The 16081-nt window shown below is 36.5% G+C and overlaps 1 protein-coding gene across 8 annotated transcripts in view; it reads right to left on the bottom strand.

Annotated features, from left to right (window-relative positions):
* The window catches only part of Lpp (LIM domain containing preferred translocation partner in lipoma), a 651895-nt gene that overhangs the window by 239055 nt on the left and 396759 nt on the right, over positions 1–16081 (bottom strand). For all 8 annotated transcript variants that reach the window (XM_047563184.1, XM_047563190.1, XM_047563192.1 and 5 more), the window contains one exon: positions 11433–12116. In XM_047563184.1, the coding sequence (XP_047419140.1) occupies positions 11433–12116 (684 nt within the window). The remainder of the gene's footprint in view (positions 1–11432; positions 12117–16081) is intronic.

Below are 16081 nucleotides of genomic sequence, written 5' to 3'. Positions count from 1 at the left end.
TACCTTCAAATTTGACGATGAAATAAGATCCTTCCATGATAAACAAAAGCTAAAGGAATTTACAAAAAGAAAGCCAGCATTACAGAACATTCTCAGCAAAATATTCCATGAGGAAGAGATGAAAAACAACGATGCAAATCAGCAACAGGAGGCGCTAGCCTAAAGGAATAGCCAAATAAAGGAGAAACCAAATCATGTCAAAAACAAATATGAGTCAATTGACTGGGAATACAAATCATATCACAATAATAACCCTGAATGTCAATGGCCTGAATTCATCAATCAAAAGACACAGACTGGCAGATTGGATTAAAAAGAAAAATCCAACAATATGCTGCCTGCAAGAGACTCATCTCATAGAAAGAGACACCCATAGACTAAAGGTGAAAGGATGGAGAAAAACATACCATGCACACGGACACAGCAAAAAAGCTGGAGTATCCATCCTCATCTCAGATAATGTGGACTTCAAACCAAAACTAGTCAGAAGGGATAAAGAAGGACATTACACGCTGCTTAAGGGAAGCATAAATCAGCAAGACTTAACAATCATAAATATCTATGCCCCAAACATGGGCTCATCCACGTATGTCAAACAGATCCTTCTCAATTCCAGAAATCAAATAGACCACAACACAATAATACTAGGCGATTTTAACACACCTCTCTCACCACTGGATAGATCGTCCAAACAAAAATTGAATAAAGAAACTATAGATCTCAACAACACAATCAACAATTTAGACTTAACGGACATATATAGAATATACCATCCAACAAAGAACGAATACACTTTCTTCTCAGCAGCACATGGATCCTTCTCTAAAATAGACCATATTTTATGCCACAAAGCTACTGTTAGCAAATACAAGAAGATAGAGATACTACCTTGTACTCTATCAGATCATAATGGATTGAAATTAGAAATAAATGACAGAATAAAAAACAGAAACTTCTCCAATACCTGGAGATTAAATAATACACTATTATATGATGAATGGATAACAGAAGACATCAGGAGGGAAATAAAAAAATTCTTAGAAGTAAACGAGAACAAAGACACATCATATCTAAGAGTTCCATACAACAAAGTATTATTCAAAAATAAAAAGAAATGAAGTACTCATACATACTACAAAATGGACCAAATTTGGGGAAAAAATGAGGCAGTAAAGAGTCCAGTCACATAAGAATATATACTGTCTAATTTGAAATGCCTAAAATTGGTAAACATAAAGGTAAAGAAAGTAGTTGATTAGTGATTACCTACAGTTGGAGGGTCTGGGGAAAATGGAAAATGATTGCCAATGAATATGGGGGGTCTTTTTTTGGAGTGAGAAAATTGTGATGATGTTCACACAACTATCTATTATCCTAAAATAAAATTTAATTGTACATTTTAAAAGGGCAAATTCTATGATGTTTCATGATCTAAATATATTATTAATTAAAAGTATTTAATATTGTACATATTATCATAAAAGAATCAAAATGTTACTAGAAATCCAGAGAGATGATATACTAAAAATAAAGGAATTAGGCAAACAGCTAAGCTTCTCCAAGAGGTTCATACAAACTTAAATAGGAGTTTATCAGGCTTGGAGAAACAGGAGGGATACAGAAACTATTCTTCAAGTAGCAGGTGTTTTTTTAATTTTGATAGTTACTTCTTTCCTCACTGAAAATTCCACTAGCTGTTGTTATACACTCCAGCCCAAAAATCTACTGGACAAGAAAGAATAGTTGAGGGATGTCCAAATAATTTTAAAGAGAATTTAAATTTTGCAAAATTCTTTCCATATTTTAGATGTAGGGCCAGAAAACTTTTTCTGTGGAAGGGTATGTAGGATGTTTTGAGCTTTGTAGGCCACATGGTTTCTGTGGTGCCTTCTCAGCTCTCTTGCTACAAAATTAGAGCAGACAAAGATAATGCCTAGATCACTGACTATGGCTGTCGCCCACCAAGCATCATTTATAAGACCAAGTAGCAGGTGAGATTTAGCCATTGGAATACAGTTTGCCTGATTCAGTTCCATGTTTCTAGATTGCCTTCCTGAAATCCTCTCCAATTCTCATTTTCCTGTCCTTGCAGACATCACCAGTATTGGTGCCTTCTGGATAGACTACTTTATTAATATTTGTGTTCTTTGGATGGGATGGATTACAGGATTAAAAATAGGGTTTCCAAATACCATCTGCTCTAGTTTGGATCTGGTATGTTCCACAAAGTCCCAAGCATTAAATGCTAGTTCCCCAGTACTGTTGGGAAGTGATGGAACATTTAAGAAGTGGTCTAGTGAGAGGTCATTAGGTCCTGGGCAGGGGGCTTGCCTTCAAGGGAGATTGTGGTACCTCAGTCTCCTCCTCCTCTCTCTTTCATCTCTTATTCCTGAGGTGATCAACATTGCTCCTCCATATGCTCCCCAACATAATGTGCTTCCTGACCACAGGTCCAAAAGAAATGGGTCTTGATTCTATAAGTTGATTATCACAGCTATTTGTTATAATAACAAAAAGCTAACTACCACACTATCTGCAGTACCTATATCCAAACTTAGCTTAAAGACTATGTATGTACCATGAAAAACAAACAATAGCTAATAGATCCATAAAAAGCACAACAGTGTACTTAAATCTTGTTTTTTCATTTCATAGTAATTCCTATATATATATATACACTAAAACATAAAGAAGGTATCTGCATTTGAAAAGTTATAAATATGCCAAATAATTATAAAGACTGAATAAAATGGTGACTATTGACTTGAATTTAGATTTGGGGTATAGTTTCAACTCCTTAATTCTTAACATAATGTTTATTAAATCTTTGATTTTGAATAATGTTAAATAAAAATTTTGTTCCAGAAATATAACTCTAAATTTTTATTCTCCAAATTGCTGGGCTAAAGGAATAGTTTATGTCTGGCCAACTGTAGAATGAGTGAACACATATAAACACAGACAGGAACAGAGGCAAGTCACAGAGCAGAGGAACACTGGGGTGGTCTCTTAGTGAGAAGACCTGAGTTCTCATCCTCCCTCTGGCATTGGGGATCTAGAAAAGTTGCCTCTTGAATATATGGTAGAGTTTTCACCATACATGAAAGTCCTTGGTGAATTTTGTATAGGATTGTAAAAATGTTTTGTGTTGTTGTTGTATATTTCAAAATGTTATTTTAAGTAAGCAATCTTCTGAAACAGACTAAGCCGTATTTTCTAAAGAACATTCCTTGAATTCCAAGATGAACTTGAATAAATACCATATTATTTGCTAAGACTATTAGTAAAAGTTGGATTTTTCGTTTTTCACAAAACCAAAGAGCTAAAATGACAATCAAATCTTTGTTTCTGGGACAATGACACTTTTGGACTTGTACTAGTTGAAAACATTTGACATCTGCCACAGGAAACTTTCTAAGACTTTGCAGGCAAAGTATGTCAAAAGCTTTTCTGTTCATCACTGATCACTGTATATTAATAATAGTCAAATTTTTGTTTACTGGAGATGAGAACAACTATATTCTGTCATCTGAAATAGGACAGTATGAACGTCTACACTTGGCCAATGAGGAATTAAGATTCCCCAAGGAAGCTATCAGTAAGTAAGGTAGTTAGTTTTGTTATGAAATTGAAATAAAACAAAGACCAAACTGATAAATTGAAGTAAGTTTTTTCTGTAAACATAAAAAATTCCCAGAATCTTCTGTTAAAATTATTTATTTAATTTTTCAATTACATGAGGAAACTGGGATATTTATAAATCTCCAAATATGAAGGAGATAAGACAAATAAATACTATTTACAGACATTTCTTAGTATACCGGGATATCCATTCTGATGATAACAACTAAAACCAGGAGAGAGAGATTACGGAATGAGTCAAAATCTCTGAGAACAGAACAAGTCTTTTCATTGGAGCAACTGTGAAACAGAACAGAGGACATTACAACAGGAGCCATTTTCTACTATCAAGAGTTCTTACAAAAATGAATGAGGAGTTAGGTAGAAAGCTAGGAGAAAAGATCATTTTTGCAATATTAATATTATAACATTTAAAGGTCATTTACTGTTCTCCTCACCTGTCTTAAACTTGTCTTAAGGATGCTGACAAGAACTGGGTGGTATAGAAAGAAAAGTTAGTTTCCTACTCAAATGTTTGACTTACCAATTATATATCTTTTAGTACTCACAGCTATTCAGGCCTCGTTTTTTTTTCCATCAAAGGGGATCTTACCTAATGATACTGAAGGTTATTTCTATGACTGCAATTTCTGTAGACTATTCTATGGAGAATAGAGGATCTGATTTTTTCTAGTTAACAACTTTAAAGAATATAAATTCTTCAGTTAGTAAGCAAATCTTTCACATATAGGAAGTTAGTTGATGGAGAGAATGTTATCCATAAAGGAAATAAAGACAATTTGTTTCCAGATGAAATGATCAGGTAGAATAAGAGCCTAAGGAATCATAAAGTAGCTAATAGAACTACTAAGTTCAACAAGGGCACATGATACAGATCAATATGCAAAAAATCATCTGTATTCATCTATAATAATAATAATTACAAAGTAAAATTTTAAGATACCATTCACAATAGAATAGCATGCAAAACATGAAATGCTTAAGACAAATTTTAAAAAATTACAAAATTCTCATACATTTTTGAGAGCAATTAATGAAGACATAAGTAAACTACAAGATATACCATGTCCGTGAGTTGGAAAACAATGTTGTTAAAATATAAGCTGTTTTCAATTTGATCTAGATTCAACACAAACTCAATCAAAATCTCCACAGGTTATTTTGTGGAAAAAGATAAGCTAATGATAAAATGTATGTGGAAATGAAAAGGACTTAGAACAAAGTTCTCTTCTGAAAGAGAAAAAAGATCATGTATTTATGATGCCTGATTTCAAAATGTACAGAAGAGTGAGTGATAAGGATATATATCAAACTGGGAGAGTCCACACAGACCCACACAATTAACTTTTGTCAGAGGTATCTAGGTAATCAAAAGGAGAATAGAGGTATTTTACTCAATTGTGTCAGAAAAGAAATAACTATTGGGAAAAAATGAACTTTGATACATACTCCAAATCAGGCACTCAATTAACTTGAAGTGAATCACAAACTTAAATTTACTTTTAAAGCATCTAAGAAAAGGATAGCATATAATTTGGTAGCCCATACCAGCAAATCGTCTAAGGAAACAGAAAATACAAACTATCTTTTTCTCTCTCTTATTGCTGCCTGGTGCCATGTCCTGAGCTCCTTTCTTCTACCACACTCTTCTGCCATGATGCCCTGCCTCACCTCAGACCCAGAGTAATGGAGTTGGTCACATATGGACTGAGACTTCTAAAATTATGAGCCCCCAAGTAAACTTTTCCTTTTCTAAATGTTTATCGTCAGGTTTTCTGCTCATAATAGAGAAAAAGCTGACTAAAACTATTTAATTCAGGAAAAATGAAAGCTATGTATACACAAAGACTTGTACATGAATGTTAATAAAAGTTTTACTTATGACTCCAAATGGGAAAAAAATACCCTCAGAGAGGTAAATGTCTAAAAAGGGTAGTATATCCATACAATGGAACACTGCTTAGCAATAAAAATGAATGAACTCTTGACTCACACCATGTGGACACATCTCAACTACAATGAGTAAAAAAAACTCCAGATGTAGGATACATGTTATAGGATTCCATTTAAATGAAATTCTAGAACAGGCAAAAATTATCTACATTGTTGGAAAACAAGAATGGTTGCCCGGGGTTACAGGTAGAGGGAACTTACCACAATAAGGCACAAGAGAACTTTGTGTGGTAGTTTAAATCCTCCATGTCTTGATGGTAATGATAGTTACACAGATACACACATTTGTCTCAAGTTATTCAATTAAAATAGGCACCTTTTATTGAATGTAAATCAAATCTCAATAATATGAATCAACAAATTCTATGAACATAGAAGGCAAGGGGTAGAAAGTGAAAAAGGTTCTGTGTATATAACAGTGAATATATATATATATATGTGCATGTATGCATTACATGTGTATATATGTGTATACATATATATACATATATATTCTAAAACTTATCTAGCTACCCTGAATATTGAGCAGATTTGTGTTTTTGAGTTTTGCTGAACAACCTAGTATTTCTTATTTTAGGATGGCAAAGGAAATTCCTTTAAGCATACTCATTAAATAAGAATGTATTAATAATACATTAATAATAATGTTTTAATAATATTCATGTTCAGTGAATGTGCTTAAAGGAATTTAAGCTTTAAATAATAATAATATTAAGCATTATTTAAGCTTAAATAATAGTAATAATGCTCTGTAGTAGTTACTCTGAGGAACACAAGAGTTTCAAATACTATCTGCATCACCTAAAACTTGAAGTTTAATATACTCTGGGGCATACATTGGTGGAAAATGGTTATATAAATGATGCTAGTTAAGAGTATAAAAACTGCAAAAAGAAGAACAAGAAGAAATAATGTGCAATTTGATTTTTAAGACAAGGCGAAGTCTTCATGAAAAAGATTAACACTTTACCTGGGACTTCATGGGTCACACTTGAATGTGTAAATATTTTCTTAATTTGTGGGGGAAGTGGAAAAGCATACTAAGAAAGAATTTAGTGTACAAAGCTATAGAGAAAAGAACTAACTAAAAACATAATTTATCAACTGGCAGCCTAGATACTCAAAGGGGAAGATAGAACTAGAAAGCCAGTAGGGGTTTCGATGTATTCCATAACTGGAGATGGTTTCTTGAGGTTTTTGAAAAGGGCAATTAATGCTAAGGGCACCACTAGTAGTACAAGTAATTAATCTGGTAGTAGGTATAAGATGAATGGGGGTGAAGAGTGGTTAGAGGAAGAGGTACTAGTTAAGAAGCCATCCCAAAAACATGGGTGAGAAATGAGAACAGAATTCAATAGGAAGTGGACAATAGAAAAGAAAATTAGATTTTAGACATCGTGGAAGCAGAAAGAATCTGGGGACAGTCTTGTGTGTATAATGGGGAAGAGAAGGTTCAGATCCAGGGATTTAATGGGTGCTTCCCTCCAACCTAAATCTCATCTCCATGGCACTGGCCTAAGACCACTTCCATGTCTACATGTGTCATGGCCATTCCAGGGTTATGTCCCATGGTGTTGATGTGGAGCTCCTGCCACCTAAATACTCAAAGATACTAAGATCCAGTGGTTTGCACAGGAAAAAACATAGAGACCATCCTTAGAAGTTCTGATGTGGAATTGTGGCTCCCCCAGGAATTTAACATATGATCTTAGATGATGAATCTCATCCTTGAGCTTTTTGAATCTTCATCAGTAAAAGAGATAAAATCTTCTACCTGTATTTAATATTCATGGACATTTGGGAGGTCCACTAAGTAAGTGCTTTGGAAACTGAAAAGTTCTGTCCAAAAAGGAATGACAAAATATTGCCACCGGCCTCCTTGAGCCTCTTTTTTCATTCTCACCTTCACACGTGGTCAAATATTGGCAAATGACCTGAGGGGTAGGGGTGTGTGTGTGTGTGTGTGTGTGTGTGTGTGTGTGTGTGTGTCTTCATCCCTCTTGCAAGATATTTAGCACAGGATTACTATCAAGAGGGTTCTTTTTAAAATGCCTGCAATGACTTTTTAGTGTACCCAATGTACAAGTCATTATAAGAAACTTAAGGCATCTCCTTCAATACTGACCCCTCAGTGCCTCTTCTCTGAACTATTAAATATCCCTCAAACCTCAAATCTAAAGGAGAAAAAGGATCTGTTCTAACTCTTGAGGAGAAACACTTTATGTTAGACTGAGAGATAGTTTGAGGACCTAAGGTCTCACTGTCCTGTAGGATACTTCAAGGAAATTTCTATAATAGATGATTTTAGAATTTAACATAACCTCCATAGGGGGGATGAATTCACCAACTTCCGTAGGGTGGGCAGCACACTGCTTTCATGCACTATGTGGCAAATATCTGTTCCTGTAACACAGTTGAGGTTGACCTAGATTTTGTTTTAAGATAAGGAAAAGGGTCTAAAGGTGCTTTGCTACTGTGGACTCGAAATCATGACTGGTCTCCAGATTCTGGTTCTGGCACTTTTAAGCTGAGCCACCTTCTCTGAATATTGAAGAAACTACACAACCCACCTCAAAGGGCTGTGAAAATAATGCACAGGACAAAAGTCCAGGGAACAATACAGAAGCATGGAGATAATATATTAGCTTTCCTAACTCAGCAGAGAGAAAAGATTCCACTGTATCTTTAAGAGGATTTCCAGCCAGAAGGCAACATTTTTCCCTTATAAAGACTTGCTTATAACAACATTTTTCAAGGAACTCAGCTCAGATGGTACAGGAAACACATTATGGCCTACTGCACCATGCAAATTCACTGCTCAGCACATTATGGGAACACAGATATAATCCTGGTCCCCTAAGTCTTGTAGGCTCTGATTTTATCTTTCTTCCTTTTTCTCTCTTCCCCCTCTCCTTCCCATCTTCTTTTCTATGCACCACAATGTAAGAACAGTAAAGCAGCTAATCTCCACTATATTGTCTTTAATTTTTCTCCAGTGTGTTTAGTGCAAATTCCCCAGAAATTTGCAGTGTAATAAAGTATCACTGTTTTCAGATATAGAGGTAACTTTTCCATCAGTGACTAAAAAATTAGAAAAAAATAAAAGCCAATGGAAAAGCTAATACCCCTAACTTGGCAATTATTTAGCCCTTGGAAATTTCCAAGCCCTTTTGCAATCATTAATTAATTAGTGAAGATGACGTTCCACTTGACTGAGGTTGGAAGCAAACAAAGAGGTCTAGAGGTTTTCCTCAAATTGAAAGTGGAATGTCAAGGAAGAACTAGGATAAGAATTAGGAGCTCATTTTTCAAGCAACTACTCACATTATTAAGCCAAATAGAGTTAATATGTAGATAATAAGGTCAACAGTGCTCAGGCACAGCCGAACACAGGGGTGTTCTCCTCAAAGACAACTATGAAAGAGCCCACTCCTCCATCAGCCCATGCACAGCAAACATGCACAGAATATATCTTGTAGCTGTATCAGTCACTTCTCCCTTTCCCAAAGCACAGACAGATGGCTAAATGTCAACCTCTAGCCACTCCCCTTAATAATCACAGTGAAAAGTACATGAGTTGATTTTCATTTTTTAAAATGCTCAATTGAATATGTGAAAACAAGACACTGTTGAAAAACAAATATTTCAAAAATTTAAAAAGTGACATGAAACCCGCTGATATTCAAAATCTGTAATAGTGTAATAGATCATCTTGAATAATTACTTTACTCATATATTAAACATATTAAACAAAGTGAAATTGCATGACTTCTAGTGAGCAGTTAATAAAAATTCATTCTATCATCCAAAGCAGGCTGAGGAGACAGATTCAATGTTAATGACGTGGCTGGACCTAACATCTTAGGTCCAGGCTTTGCAATGAACACTGATTCTTTTTCCTCCATCATCAGGTTGTTTCTGAATGTTGAACAGTGGCCAGAGGATTCAGTGTGGTAATTGGAAAACAGAGCACTTAAAGACTGGCTCAGTATTTCTCACCAAATGATGCCCTCCAAGTGGACAGCACATTTTTGCTTCCCCCCATATCTGGTTCCCCAAGTGAGACAATGGCAACCTCAAACAAATCAGAGACCATCTCTTCCTTACAGACATCACTTAGCCATCCTTTGAGTCAGTTTGTCTTGGCCAAGGCAAAATTGCTTACCTATTAGAACTTAAATGTTGCTAGCAAATGTTCCAACCTATAATTTTATTTTATTGCAATCTTAACTTCTTGTAGTTGGAAAAAAATGAGGTAAAGTTCAATCATCTTAACGTATCTAAACTGGTTTCTTTATGGGTCAGGAGGGACTAAAGTAAATCTGCCATGATGTTAACAAAGGCAGGTTGTGCAGTTTGCCTATTTTGGATGAGCCTTCTTTAAAAAACAAACACAAAACCCATTTAATAATATTTATCTTCATAAAGAGGCAATGTTTCAAAATCACATAACATTTTAACTTGGAATCTTAATATTGAAAAATAATCATGGCTGGCCCACTTTGTGTAATGGTTATGCATGATGTTGATAGATTCCCCCGAGCCCTTCATAGGCCCCATCTGGGAAGATCTCTAGTCCTCTAAGGAACCTGATATCCAAATGGAACACTATTAATGCAGCAGAAACTTACATGTGAGAATAATGGCTTAGTAGACATCCTAAAGGAATTTGTTACAATGTTTGAATATGAGAATGGATCTGTCTGGAAATTGACAATCTTGTCAAAAATATGGAAGGAATTAAAAACGGATAAATAGTCCAACTTTCCATCCAATGCATCCATCCCTTCAGTTACCATTCAGTTTCAGATTAATGAAGGGCTTTCAAACTCCTGATACCTCACAGTTCTAACTGAAAAGACAGGAGGGTTCTGCTCCAACCTAAAGGCTGGAAGCCAGCTCAGTCACTTCGCTCCTTCCAGTAACCCTCATTGGTTGCTCTGTCATGGTGGGAGAAACAATACGTGTTGGTTTAGTACTAATGGAAAATCCCAGTTGTTGTCAGTGGGATGTTTAGTATTATATCTTATGTAGAAAGAGGAAGAAAGTAAATGTGTTGACTAAAAAGATCAAACAGAAGACAACAAGGACTCATAAAGGATTTTTAAGCATTGCTTAGTGGGTTAAAGGGTCAAATGTGAGATTCTTCCTGGAGGACCAGTAATGTGAATAAATAAGGGGCAACAGACTAGTCCCGTTGTGCTACTGCTTCTCCAAGGAAACTCTCTGAGGTGCCTACATTGCTGAGACCCACTTGGTCTCGGCAGTCTCCTGAGTCCTTGGCCACTTGTTCTACCCCAGTAGCTACTGTGGTGACAACATTCATTGTATTCTGACCACCTCTGCATGGGTACTGCCTAACAGTAGGCTCACCTCAAGTCTGCCCTGCATGCTTCCCAACTATAGATCTGGGATTGTTCTCTGCTAAAATGAGAAATGACACATACTTAATATGCAAGCAAATGAAACTTGTGCGAGGACGTTCCTGCTCCATAGAGGGATATTTTGATTGATAGGATGCAAGAGTTGGAAGGTAATTTTCCATTTCCCCACCAAAACAGATTTTGCTGAGATACTTTGGTTCATATAGCTTTTTGGAAGATAATCCTTTAAGAATGAGCAGTCAGTCACATCTGATACTACACAGTAGCTCCGTTGATGACATATTTGCAAATAAAATCTCCCTCTCTTCCACTTCCCTCTTTCTTCCCTGGGATTATATTCCCTAATGAAACAAAAGAGTAGCCAGTGAACTTGGGCCTTCAGCGTCACTTTCTGGGGAAGACGTTCTGAGTGGGGCCCGCCTTGTCCCCATCACTGTGTTCGTGATTTCTTACCTTTGGTTGCAGTGGTGGTGCAGAGGGGGCTGGCACAGGATCTGTGATATAGGTCTTCTTGGAACCAGGGACTGGATACATCCCAGCAGGACTCTGGTTCCCCACCACAGGGGGAGTGTATCCTTGTTCCCGCTTCCAGGTATTTGGGTGACCTTGCAGACCATAGGCAGGATCCGAGTCATTTCTGCCCCCATAGGCAGACCCCCCTACATAATAGGGTTCATAATAGCGACCTTGGTTGGGGCCATAGCCATACCCAGGCTCAGGCTGAGATCCTGGTGGTGGAACATAGGCATAATCTGTGCCACCCCGGGTTGATGAAGGTGGACACTGTACAGAGACAGAGACGGGCTGAGCATTATAACCATGGGACCCTGGGCCGTAAATTTGTCCAGATGAAGGGCCAGCCATGTAATGAGGGCTCGGCTGGGCCGACTTCACTTGCACATTGAAGGTTGGTCTTGATGGAGTCGATGCCGTGGTGTAGGAGGCTGGGACTGGCTGAGGCTGGGGTTTGAGTGTTCCAATTGGAGTCACAGGAATGGGGCCTGCCTGAGGCGCAGGCTGTGGCTTCATTGCAGACTTCTTGGTTGCCGTAAGAGGGGGCTGGTTTGGGATGACCATTCTCTTGTGTCCTGTGACAGGGGTGGAGACTGGAGGAGAGGCTGCTGTACTAGTAGAGCCCTAAAGCAGGAGAGGGAGAGAAGGGGAGAGAGAGAGAGAAGAAAAAATGACAAAGATTATCACCAATGAAACAATAAAAATATGGAAATGAACAAATATTAATAACTGCTTATTGTTATTTATATATTAATATGTGTAATACAGATAAGGCATGGTCCTGCCCTCAAAGAGTGCACAAAATAATGCAAGGATCCGCTGTGATTCTCTGCACTACCAAAATGAAGGAGATGAGTCCATTTGCAATAGCATCAAAAAGAATAAAACACACAGAAATAAACTTAAGAAGGTAAGTTAAATATGTGTATACTATAAACTATAAAACACCATTGAAATTCTGTGTTCATGAACTGAAAGACTTACGGTGGTGAAAATATCCATACTAATCAAAATTATATAGAGATTCAGGATAATCACTATCAAAATCCCAATAACATTTTTACAGGAATTGAAAAAATTCTAAAATTCATATGGAGCCATAAAAGACCTTGAATTGCCTAACCAATACTCAAAATCAAGAATGTAGCTAGAAGAACCACAATTCCTTGTTTCAAAATACAGCACAAAGCTACAGGAATCTAAACATTGTGATACTGACATAAAGAGAGACTGAATGCAATGGAGAGTCCAGACATAAGTACAAACATTTAAGGTTGACTGATTTTCTAACCAGGGTAGCAGGAATACACCCTGGGGAAGGTACAATCTCTTCAACAGGTATTGAGGAAACTGGATATCCACCAGCAAAGAAATAAAAGAGGACTCATCTTACACCATCAACTAGAAATGAATTAAAGTCTTAAAGATGCAAAAGACGTGTGACCTGAAACTAAAACATCTAAAGGAAAACATAAGAGGCATAAAGCTTCATTTATCTTGGCGACAATTTCATTGATATGACATTAATGAATATGATAGCACAGACAACAGAAACAGAAATAAATCAATAGGACTTAGTCAAACCAAAAAGCTCTCTGGTGCAGCAAAGAAAACAACCCACAGTGTTGAAAAGGCAAACTACAAAATGGTAGAGAATATGTGCAAATCATATATCCAATAAGGGGTTAATATTCAAACTACATTCATCAATAGTTCATCTGCAAGAAATTAATTAGAAAAATAACTATGGGTAAATGGCAGAAAGATCAGTAAAGGGTAGCAAGCAGTGGGTGTTTGAGGAGGGGAGGGAAAGGAGAGGTACTGGAGACTGAATTAGACCAAATATATTCTACGCTTTTATAATTATGTCAAAGAGGTACTGGAGACTGAATTAGAACAAGATATATTCCATGCTTTTATAATTATGTCAAAGTGGATTCTACTATCACGTATAACTAAAAAGAACCAATGAAATATCACCCCATAGCAGTCAGGATACCTATTAATTAAAACAAAACAAAATAAAAGAGAAGGAGTACTGGTCAAGATGTTGGACTTCTTACACACTATTGGTGGGAATACAGCCACTAATAGAAAATATTTTGGAAGCTCCCCAAAAAATTAATATAGAAATTTCCTATGGGGATATTTATCCAATTATGGTTGAAATCAGGAACTCTAGGAGATACTAGCAACTCCTTCTTCACTGAAATACTAGTCACAATGGACAAAATAAACAACATGTCCATTAATAGTTAAATAGATAAAGAAAATGTGTCATACACAGACAATGGAATACTATTCAGCCTTCAAAAAGTCGGGAATTCTACAATACTCAAGAATATGAATTTACTTTGAGGGCATTGCTGTAAGGGGAATATGTCATTCACAGAAAGACAAATATGAGGTATCAAAAAAACCAGTCAACCTCAGAATCAAGGGGTAGAGGGTGGTTGCCTGTGTTGGGGAAAGGATGAAAGAGGAGTTACTAACCAATGGACATAAAATTTTAGTCAAGCAATATGAATTAGCTCTAGAGGTCTGCTGTTTGATATTTTACCTCTGGTCAACAATACTATAGCATGTACTTCAAACTTTGCTCAAGTAGTGGGACAAGAATGTAAGATATTATCCAACATGACCAAAAGCAAAGCTGAATACCTGCAACCAGAGAAAGAAGAGCCACAAGAGGTGCATCTGGCCTGTCCTTGTGTCATGGTCACAGCCCATCCTCACTTGTGATGCAGACCTGTATTTAACAGTCACGACGCATCGGTTCCTCTACCACACTATAAAGACCTTCAGGACAGGACATCCACTATTCATCCAAGGATGCTACCTTTCTCCCACTAACCTCACAGTTACACATGTTGAAGATACTTGGAAAATGACTGATAGAAAAATGTCATATTAAAAAGACTATTACAGAGATCTGAGTCTCAGAAAATTACATACATGGGTATTTATAGATGAGAGTAATATTTAAATGTGCGTGATTTTCAAAATGAAAATGTTACATCATGATAAAAATTCAAGAATTCTTACAAAAATAAAATTAAATGTCAGAAATATATGCTTGGAAACACCAAATAATCCAAGTAAAAAAGGTTCACTGTGAAATCTTCAATTCAATTAAATGAATATGAGGACCAGATGAGTTTTTGCCAGTTTTCTTTGACCATAAGGAATATAAATACACTATAAGACCGTTCCTGTTCTTTACCCCTTCCACCTCCAATGAGGTAAAAATGTAAAAGTTTAAGGTGAGAAATAGATATAAATACAGATATTTATATATATATATATATATATCAAAATACATAATTTTAAAAACATAGTTACGATATGTAAAATACTCAAAAACATGCCAGAATAGATACAACAGAATTTATAACAGAGCTGAGGAATATCTCATCCCCGCAAAGAACTTTACTCGGCAGATATTCCTAGAAGCAAGCAATAGCTCCTGAAACAGTGCCCTATGTGCCTTCACTCAAAGACTTTAGGAATGGAGCACCTGTGTGTGTGTGTGTGTGTGTGTGTGTGTGTGTGTGTGTGTGGTGTTCAACAGGAGAGAGAGAAATTGTCAAAAAAGTTACTCTTGAGGAGTAAGGTGTACATTAATTCTTTTCTGTGTACTTGCAAACATGACTGGCTTTACTTTCCAAACTGTGTGACTCTGAATACCCATCATGCGGCAGACTCAGAGCTGTGGCAGAGAGGAGGCCTGCAACAGTCCAGTCGCTTAGTCACGGTCTCCATTTATGACGGAGTTTTCGAGATAAGAACTCTGGGCTTTTGCTGATCTTGAGTCATCCAAGAAAGCAAAATTTTATTCCCTCTTTCATTCAATTCTCTCTCTGCTGAAATTGTTCTAACTTACGTGATTGACTAGAAAAATCTAACCTTCAATTTTTTTCCTAGGTTCAAATTGACTTTTCCATGCCCTCTGTTATAGAAGGTCAGAGTCCTAACTGGGTAATCCTTTAGGAATGTCTTCAGCATATCTATATCTATATCTATACATGTAAAATGAACTGCTTACAAAACATTTATATATAATTCATAAATATATATGAAATATATATATAAAATAATGAACTGCTTACTAAGGAAAAACTACACACAGTTATTAGGTTCTGTTGAATACACCTTCAGACAGAAGGGAGAGAATAATCCACCAAGCTAACAATATCCAGGTTGCTTGAATTATAAATAAATCAATGACATGTTTGCACCATGAAAGGGTAATATAAAAAATACAAAGGAGGACAATTATTCAGCAGCCTCAAACTTAACTGGCAACTAAATCTAGAATTACACCATCACCAGGAAACTAGCGATGAGACACATGATTTGTGGAAAAGATAGCTGTTAAGACTCAGGATCCCAACAAAAATGATGATGCACTGGAAGTAGATCTTCTCACGGAGTTTGTTTATACATGCTCATTTAGGTCCAGAACAGCTGGGAGGGGCAGGGTGCTAATCTGTGGATGGCAGAGCCAGAGCTGTCATCTCCTCAAGAAGACCAAGGGGAACAGCAGTTATTTCAACTGGAAAGGAGAGAATTTTGTAGAGGAGAGAATC

This window comes from Sciurus carolinensis, chromosome 9 (assembly GCF_902686445.1).
Source record: "Sciurus carolinensis chromosome 9, mSciCar1.2, whole genome shotgun sequence".
Classification (NCBI taxonomy): domain Eukaryota; kingdom Metazoa; phylum Chordata; class Mammalia; order Rodentia; family Sciuridae; genus Sciurus; species Sciurus carolinensis.
The sequence above is the reverse complement of the archived record's forward strand: the minus strand, read 5'-3'. Positions and strand labels throughout refer to the sequence as shown.